The sequence below is a fragment of the Nannospalax galili genome, unplaced genomic scaffold, assembly GCF_000622305.1.
Source record: "Nannospalax galili isolate Female #2095 unplaced genomic scaffold, S.galili_v1.0 scaffold155, whole genome shotgun sequence".
Lineage (NCBI taxonomy): Eukaryota > Metazoa > Chordata > Mammalia > Rodentia > Spalacidae > Nannospalax > Nannospalax galili.
The window spans coordinates 1300730-1310877 of record NW_008339923.1 but is presented as its reverse complement, the minus strand read 5'-3'; the positions used below and the strand labels follow the sequence as shown (position 1 = coordinate 1310877).

Here is a 10148-nt window from a genome sequence, read left to right as displayed (position 1 = left end):
TATATAAATATATAAACATATTTAATGTTTTTATGTTTTAATATTTTTATTAATGCTTTGAGAATTTCATATATGCATACAGTATATTTTGATCAAATTCACCCCTAACTCCTCCCAGATCTACCCTCCATTCCTCTACATGCCCTCACACCCCAACTTCGTGTCTTTTTATTCAATAACCCTCTGAATCCAGTCTATGCTACCCATACAGTCCTCGAGGTGAGGCCATCTGCTGGAGCATGGTCCACCTGCCAGAGGTCACATCTGAAAGAAAGCTGACTGTCCCTCCTGAGCAACCATCAACTGTTGGTAGCTCCTCAGCTAGGGGTTGGGTGGGAGCTCATGAGCTCCTCCTGCTCCTTGCTGGAATGTTGACTGGCTTGATCTTGTGCCCATTACACAGGCAACCACAGCTGCTGTGAGTTCAAGAGTGCAGCAGTCCTGTCATGTCCGGAAGACAGTTTCATATGGCTATTTTGTCCCAAGAGTATAAGTTAGTAGAGTTCGGCTCAAGGGGAAAGAAATTGATGGGAGTTGGAAAAGGGCAAGGGAGGGTTATGTGGTCCAAATACATTGTGTGAATGCGTGGAAATGCCATAATGAAACTCATTATGTACAATTAATAGATACAAATAAAAAAATTAAAAATTACTGGGGCTAGAGAGATGACTAAGCAGTTAAGAGCACTAGCCAGTTAGTAGAGTTCGGCTCAAGGGGAAAGAAATTGATGGGAGTTGGAAAAGGGCAAGGGAGGGTTATGTGGTCCAAATACATTGTGTGAATGCGTGGAAATGCCATAATGAAACTCATTATGTACAATTAATAGATACAAATAAAAAAATTAAAAATTACTGGGGCTAGAGAGATGACTAAGCAGTTAAGAGCACTAGCCTCTCTTGCAGAGGGCGTGCATTTTCCATGTATCATATATAGCATAGATATACACCCATATTAAAGAAAGAGCATTAAGTCATTAATACATCATGATTCCTATGGTTCTATATAAAAAAATAAATTATGCTGAAAATAAATTGTTCAGCATTAAGAGCACTGACTACTCTTGCAGAGGACCCCTATGGCAGCGAACAGCCATCTGTAACTCCAGTTCCAGGGAATCCGACACCCTCTTCTGACCTCCATGGGCATTGCACAACACAAGTGCACATACATATATGCAGGCAATACACACACTCATACACATAAAATAAAAAATAATAGGTAAAAATTTTAAAACATTAAAAATTACAAAAAAATCTAAAACTAAAAAGCTTCCATATTGCAGTTAAGGAAGTCTAGGCTAAATGTAGTATTATTTTGCCTTTAAGACATTAAATATGACCCTTTAAATTGTGTGCCTTATAATAATAAACATAAGCACTTGGCTTATATGATCAATGAAGCAAGAATTTATATACAAATGAGATACACATGTGTTCTTTATATATAGATTTTTCTCACATAAATCATTTGGTCTATTTTTGTTGCAACCACTTTCTGACTATGCTTATTGAAAATGCTTGTGTCTTTTTTAAGAGAAAGAGAATAGATTACTGATATTTGTTTGTGTGGTGCCCAGTTGCTGTGACCCCTTATGGTTATGCATCTAAGTTTGAGATCCACTTTGACGACAAGTTTGATGTGTCTTTTGGGAGAGAAGGAGAGACGATGAGTCTGGGCTGTCGTGTAGTCATCACTCCTGAAATTAAGCACTTCCAGCCAGAGGTCCAGTGGTACAGAAACGGTGAGTGTTTAGAATGGACTCTCAGTCTCTTGCTCACAGATACATTCAGATGAGTAACATCTGAATCTCAGAGCTGTGAACTAGGAAGGACAGCCTGCTGCATCAAGTTTTTAACATGCATTTCAAATATATAATCGAAAAGTATATTTGTAAAGATGAGATTTTCTTATCACTATGTAATATGTGAATGAATTACAAAAAAGTATATTCACTTTATAAGTTAACTTTATTTGATATTTTTCCTTATAGAGATCATTTATACCAGAAGAGTTGTATGAAACCTTAAGCACATATATAACCTTATGAAACAATGAAGTACTTATATTAGCAATTAATCATTGATATGGTTAACTAATCAGCAGAGTAAATTTTCAAAGGAAATTCAGACATTAACAATCTTTAATAATATGATAAAGGCTGTTTATAATTTTAAATTTTGTAGTAATTATGTAAGCTATCTGATGTCCCTCATAGACACAAAATAGATAAAAATTATCCTCTTATTTTATATCAGATTATAAACAAGGCTGGTGGAACAGAATTCAGTCAGTCCACTGTCTCCTCTAACTGCAGCTTTCAGTTACAGTGTAGCCTTACTTTGCTTTAGCGTAGAGCAATGGCACTGAAATGAAAGAGACACAAGGATTTTAGCTCCCTTTTAAGGTCTGCTTGATCAGAAGTCTATTTACAATCTAAATATTGCCCCAGACCAAATGAAGGGTAAGGAATTAAAAGCTGTAAAAACAAATTGATTAGTTGAAACACTGGACATACAAAACAATGCTACCTCTAAATCAGTACCATAAATCTGCAACCTGAGCATGCTAAGATTTGAGACCAAATGGTCCCTTCCAACAGATGAAAACATTAAAGTTGTCAGGGTTAAATAGGGGACTGTCCCAAATCACACTGCCAAGTTCTGGCCTTGGGAGACCTTCAGACCCATGGTTTCCATCTCAGGCACAAACTCTTTTCTCTGCCCTGAGCCATCTCTCATGTGACAGAAGCATGAGAGCCAATGAGGAAGAAGGAAGCACACAAAACATTGGTGGGGGGGGCACAGCTGTGCTTTCTCTGGCCCACCCACCCCATTATCCTAGGTACTGTAAAAGAGCACTGATACTTAGGGATTCAGAGCCTCCCTGCCCTGGAGGTACTTTCTGCAAGTCCACAAGGCTCCTCACTGACAGGATGCGTTCTGGACAGACCTAGAGAGTCTGATCATTCTCTTTATCTTAACTTCTTCCCCAGGTTTGTTTCTAGAGAGAATTAAATTTTAAAAAATTACAAACACATTCAGCTACTCTGTATATTAGTAAAGTTATCACATCATTTTTTGTGTTTGTTTTATAAAACAAACTTGGGAAAAATATGGCAAAGCAAATACAAAAGTAGTTGATAAGAATTATTTGTGGTATTTCCTGTAAGGGGTTTTATGATATTTCAAACCCCATTTTGTTCATGAACAAAGAGAAAGATTAAGAGATTTGTCCAAAGTTGTGTGATTAGTTAATGAAGTTCACAGGACTAAGACACAGGTCCCAGCTGGGACTGACTTTTTGGGCATGCAAATAGCATCATCACACAGGGCTACTCTGGAAGGTCACCTGAGGCGGGTCAAATGCTCTGCAGCCCCTGGCTTGACATTCAAATCATTCCATCCTGGAACTTACGTTATATATGTGAAGTCCGATGTGACTACGGAGTATGCACATAACAGAGAAGACAGGCCAAGTGACAGTGTGGACACTCACAGGATCAGGCTAATGGTGGACTTGAGCAGCATGTTCACTAAGCTGCGGACCCGGTGTGAACACCTGAGATAGTCTGGGGCACCTAGGGGTCTAAGGTGGTGTCTGAGACCAGGACATGGCCCAGACTGGAATTAGCAAGACAGCGGCCCCAGCAGCAGCAGCAGTGAGTGTTGACAATAGCTGTGGCCCCAGAGGAAAGGACAGATTTCACGGTGACATAGTTTGGGGACCCACAGTGTGGGGGTAGTTTGCCCACCTACCCCAAGACTCATCTCCACAGGATATGCACAAATATTAAGTCCCCACACAGGGATGGGAACTGCTAGCAGATAGCAGTTACTAGTAAAATATCACAAATAAAAGCATGCATACAGACACCAGAAATAAAGCGCATAAGGCAGTTTCTTCAAAGAGTTTGCAACCTCTGGTTTTGAGTCAAAAATAAAAATGAGATTTAAAGCATCTAATTGAAAGAACGTGATTTTCATATGAAACTCTGAGTGAGTCAGTTATAACAAAGGAAACAGTTGTGAAATTATCTTTCATTATAACTGATAATACAGTGATAGATGAATAAGCAGGCATTTTGAATTATGTACAAATTACGTCAGTTCTATGACCTCCAAAAATTAGAGGATGTGTCAGAAATAAATATTAAAATGCAGTTGTATAAATTCACCTTTAAAATGAAGTTCAGACGTAATATGAAATTGGCTTATATACTTGGATCATTTTAGGAAAATTCTCCCTCAACACGTATCAGTTCTAGAAGATTAAAATTTATATTTATCTGTTGCACATCAAAGTGTGGCACCAAAATATTTTTGTGCTTTGTGTGCTACCTATTATCTTTTATAAGTAAGAAAATATTTTAAAATGAAAAAAAGAATTATAACCTAGTACTTTCAACTGAATTTTGCTTTTTGAACAAGGAGCTTTGAAATTTAATTTGGTGTCACACTCTATAAATTATGTATCTGCCTTGAGGCTCCTCACTTCTGTCTAGTATTTTTATTACTATTAAACATGACAGAATGGCTTAAAGATATAGAGACATCTAAGAGTCAAATAATAGTCACTGTAGAAAATGAGGAAAATGGGGAAAAGGAGATGGAGAGGATGGAGTGGGGAAGAAGGGAAAGTTACAGAAGGTAAAATCAATTAATTTGCTTGCTTTTTAAATTTCTAGGAGAACCGATTTCTCCATCAAAATGGGTGCAGCCGCACTGGAGTGGAGACAGGGCAACACTCACATTCTCTCACCTCAACAAAGAAGACGAAGGCCTCTACACCATCCAAGTGCGAATGGGAGAGTACTATGAGCAATATAGTGCTTATGTCTTTGTGCAAGGTAAGACCTAGCCAAAACAGAGCACACAACCATGTTTCGGTCTGTACATGTGGTTTTGTGATGGTAAGAAAATCATTTGAAAATTCCCCCAGATCACCTGGACCAGGAATATTGAAAGCCAGGAATATCAGCTCTAGTACAAACAGTGATTCCTGAAAACATCAACTATCCATTATTCCTCAGCTTGTGGGGAAGGAGGGGAGGCTCATGAATCCCTCCCCGCTCCATGTTAGAAGGTTGATTGACTTGGTCTTGTCCAAGTCTTGTATAGGCATCCACAGCTGATGTGAGTCCATGAGTGCAGTGGTCCTCTCATGTCCAGAACACATTGTTTCACTCAGATTGTCCCTGACCTCTGGCTCTTACAGTCATTTGTGACTGAGCCCTCCACTGACACTTATGCTCTGTACCAGTTGTGTGTTTCTGAGTTAGCCATTATCCACTGCATAAAGAAACTTCTCTGATGAGGACTGAGAGACACACTAATCTATAGGTAGAAAGACAGGAATTTAGAAGGCAGTTTGAGCCTATGTCCATTTAGCAAAATCATAGTAGTAGGTTTACCCCTGGAGCCTGTGAGTTTTGATGAGCTGGGAAACAGGGCAGTGTAACTTAATACTTAAGACAAACTGTAATTGTTGGTTTTAAGCTCTCTTTTTCCAGGGGTGTCTCGAATGGGATATGTACACATGAGATGTTTTTCTCCATGGGATTCTAGCACTTTCAGCCAATGTGTTCTGGGTTCTTTCATGTGATTGTCAGGTGCAGTCATAAGAGGAGACATGGAGGAGCCTGAAGAAAACGAAGTGTATTATTCTCGAAGATCTTAGAAACAAGAGTTTCATCAGGGCCATGTTGGGAAGCACCAGGGTTGGTGGATCAGGAGGCAGAAGGGCAGGACCAAAGAGAAAGCTTTGACTGAGACTCTCACTGAAATGTTCACAGAAAGGGCACAATTTAGGGGCGGTAGTTTTAACTGTTTTTGGAGGGCTGAGATCTAGAAGTTCTCTCTAATTGCCTGGTTGGGGGTGGGAAATAGAATAGAGGGGGTGATTAAGGCAGAAGAATACACTTCCTGGTGTGTAGGCCAGAGGGAGGAGGTGTGCTTACAGGATGCTTGGTCTGCATATGAAGGCCTGTTGTGGAGATGGGTTTTAGGCTCCAAACTTTAAGCAGCCTAAGGAGGAGCAATTTCCCCTCAGCCAGAAAGGGGTTAGGACATCAAAATATACAGAAAACTGGAGATGGCCTCATGGTTAAGAGCACTGACTGCTATTGCAGAGGACCCAGGTTCTAGTCTCAGCACCCACATGGTGGCTACGAACTGTCCTTAACTCCAGTTCCAGGGGAATGTGAAGCCCTCTTCTGACCTCCATGGCATTGCACGACACGGGTTCACTCACATACATGCAGGCAATACACTCACACACATAAATAAAAATATAAAATATTTGAAAAAATATACAGAAAATTAAAAATATAAACAAAACAGATACCAATTTTTATATCTCTTGTGTAAAAAATAAACTCAGACATTTTGATCAAGATGGAAGTTTAGATGCTATCCAGATGCCTTGAAAGTAAGGCCAAATGCTCCCAAAGGATCTGTGATTAGAGCCTTCTGTCAATACCATTAACTTCTGAAACCTCAGGTGTCATGCATTTAAAAGCATTGTTCTCAGGGGGCTGGAGAGATGCTGTCAGTAAAGTGTTTGCAGAGTAAACATGAGGACCTGAGTCACATGCTCAATACCCACATAAAAAGCCAGGTGTGGGGTCCTACACCTGTAACCCCAGTGCTGGAAAGGATTCCTGGGGCTGGCTACTTAGCCAGTCAAGTGGAATCTGCCAGCTCCAGGTTAAATTATAGACCTTGTCTCAAAAAAAAAAAAAAAAAAAGGTAGACAGTGATTAAGGAAGACACCCGGCATCAATCTCTGGTCTACACACACACGCACACGCACACGCACACGCATGCACACTGTAAAATTTAAAAAAGAAAAGTACTCTGTTCTCAGAAGGGGCCTGTAGGCTTTGCCAGTTTCCAAAGAGGTCTACAACACAAAATGGAACCGATTCTGTCCAGCACTTCAAGTTTCATATGCAAAAGCTGGTTCAAAAATGTTGACCAATTTATCACAAAGCCCAGAGGTAGAAAGGAGGACAATCTTCTGAGATCTTGCCCGAGGTTTTACTTAGGGCCACTGGCTAAGCTGTGGAAAGGATGGCAAGTCACAATTTCTTCTCTTAAACCTAGCAGTTTGTCGCTTCCCTGTCTTTTAGCTGAGTCTCAGTTTAGCAGTAGGATGGTGGTCCTGGTGGCTCTGTTACTGTGGTCATGCAACAACCCAGGTCCCATTATTTTGCAGGGTTGCCCCAGGCCATCATTCAGGCATAAGGGAAGAAAAAAGAAAGGAAAGAGGGAGAGAGGCAGGGTTGGCAAACAGTGAGCCCATGTACAAGCCTTACCAACGATGGCCAACACTCAGGGGTCATGGTAAAGGAAAAAGGAAGTGTGGGGACACTGAACGCTCTATATCCTATCCTGGTGAACAGTAACAGATGTTCATTGAATTCTGCCCGAACCAGCAAGTGATAAAAGAACCTGAATATCTGTAACATCAGGCAAATTCGGCAGACTGTCTCCTCCACAAAAGCATGTGGGCACCGTCAGGTATCACCAAAGGAAGAGCAGAGCCAGCTCGGTAACTCGTCAGGGACTTAGTTTAGGCAAACCACCTGGATAAACCTGGCTAGATAATGGCTGAATAAGCGGTTAGCTTTGTTCTCAGCCGTCTCGTCTCACCCTAGAGGAGAATCAAACCAAACAAACCAAACAGGAACAAACAGACTTGGAACTCGGTGCTTCCTCTGCGGCCTTGTTCGGAGGACCCTGGCCCGCAGGGCTGCTGTCTCTCTCATGCCTCTGGGTGCCTCTGCTAGGGTTAGGCTAGGGTTAGGCTAAATTTCACGTGCCTAGTACAGATGCAGTGAAGGACTCAGAATTTAAATTTCACACACAAGTTTTCAAAATTCACAAATGAAGGAAATGGAAAGAAGCTAATATTTACAGGTGTTGATAGAAAAGGATTGAGTAGATTATTGGAAAAGAAAAAATTGAGCACATAAATTTCAGCATTTGGATCGTGAACTTGAGAACTTTTAGAAAAAACGTTGTTTATTATTATTATCACTATTACTATTATTATTGCAGTGTTGGAAAGCCCAAGGGCCTTGTATGTGCTAAGCAAGCACTCCGGCACTCAGCTGCATCCCTTGTTTGTTAATTTTAAGCGATGTATTTTAGAATTTTAAAAAACATCTTTAAATATAAACACACATACAATTCCACCACATTAACTGTACATCTGAATGTTTTAAAATATGTTTGTGGAGTTACACAATCATCACCCACACCTTACTTTTTGAGTATTTCTATCACCCTGACTTACTCCCATGCCCAACCGTGCTTTTGGCAACCACAACTCTTTTGTGTCCTTTCAGGACATTTTTGTGTATCTGTGATTTTCTGTGTCTACCTTCCTTCACTCAGCATGTTTTGGGGTTTAATTCTGCACCAACCTATAGGTAGCTGGATTGTTTCTGTGGTGTTTACAGAGGCTGGCACTAGGAATATTCATGTTCATATTTACGGGACAATTTTTTCATTTCTCTTCTGCACACACCCACATGCAGAATTGCTGAATCACATTAATATTTAGTCTTTTCAAAAAATGCCAAAATGTTTCAAACAATATTTTATGTGTTGTTTTATTTTATTTTATTCTGTATATGAGTGCATGTAGGGAGATGGACCTGTGTGGTACAGTGCCCTCGGAGGTCAGAAGAGTGAGTTGGATCCCCTGGAACTGGAGTTACCGATGGTTGTTAGCTACCATGTGGATGGCGGGAATCAAACCCAGGTCCTCTGCAGGAGCAGCCAGTGCTCCTAACCACTGAGCAATCTCTCCAGCCCCTATTTTATGTGTTTTCAAGGTTTTTGTCCATGATAGTATGTGAGGCCACTTCAATGCAATCTTTTTGGAGTTCTGGTATTTTATGGCTTAGAAAATAGCTTCCAAGAACATCAATACAATCAGTATATAAAGCACCATATGTCTCTAGAAACACTGAAGAGCTGTACACATACAGCCAGATTGTTATTCATAGATAATGTGTTCATTGTGAAAATATAGATGATATAAACAAAAAATAATGAAAAGAGAAGCCACCGGCAAACTTACCATCAAGGGTATTTGATGTTGTCATTTTGTACAAACTATTCTTTCCCCCTCCCTGTACACTTACACATACACACGCACACATTCACACATGCACACATAACACACACAGCATAAAGTGATAGAGGATGAGATTGAAATGTCAGAAAGGAAGAACTGTAAATGGCAAATAAGTACATGAAAAAGTTTCGTCAGTAACTAGAGCAATTAATCAAAATTGCAATGAAGTGATGCTTTTCTCCACCATACTGGAAAGGTTCCAGGATTTTAAAACTCCACTTGGGGGTAGGGAGGCTGGGAAAATGGCTGTCAGTAAAGTGCCTGCCAAGCAAGCATGATGACTCCCAGCACCCACATAAAAGCCAGACACAACAATGCACGTCTCTAAACTCAGCCCTGGAGGGGGCAGGGGCTGGGGACAGAGGCATAGACAGGGGGACCCCTGAAGTTTACTGGTAAACTCAGATTTATGAGAAAGTCTGTCTTAAAAAGCAAGATGGAGAGTAACGGAAGAAGACATCTGACGTTGACCTCTGGGCTACACACACACACACACACACACACACACACTCACACACACACACACACACTCACACACACACACACACACACACACACACTCACTCACACATACCCACAGCACACATGCACAACTCCACTGGGGTAGAGGAATGAAAGAACATGCACTTCTATACATAGCTGTGAATGTAAATTGATTCAAAAATTTTGAGGCTATTTTGTAACAACTATAGAATAAGACTCTATCTCAAAAACCACTTAGTAATTATCATTAGCATTTTTGCCAGATATGGTGGCACACACCTATTATCCCAGCACGAAATAGATCAAGGCAGAAGGAGTCTGAGTTCAAGGCTACCCTGGGCTATATAACAAAAACTATCTCAGAAAAGCATTTATAAATATAGGGAAAAACTCTAGAAAGGTTTGAGCCAATGTATTAGTAGTAGTTGTCTCTGAGTTACAGAGTGAAAAGAGGTTTGTGTGTGTGTGTGTGTGTGTGTGTGTGTGTGTGTGTGTCTTTTTGAGACAGGGTCTCCCTG

The 10148-nt window shown here is 40.5% G+C and overlaps 1 protein-coding gene across 3 annotated transcripts in view; it reads left to right on the top strand.

The window, feature by feature from the left end:
- Positions 1-10148, top strand: part of Myom1 (myomesin 1) — a 163970-nt gene that overhangs the window by 60462 nt on the left and 93360 nt on the right. For all 3 annotated transcript variants that reach the window (XM_008834616.1, XM_029564280.1, XM_017798566.1), the window contains exons 9-10: positions 1577-1741; positions 4685-4846. In XM_008834616.1, coding sequence (XP_008832838.1) covers positions 1577-1741; positions 4685-4846 — 327 coding nt within the window. The remainder of the gene's footprint in view (positions 1-1576; positions 1742-4684; positions 4847-10148) is intronic.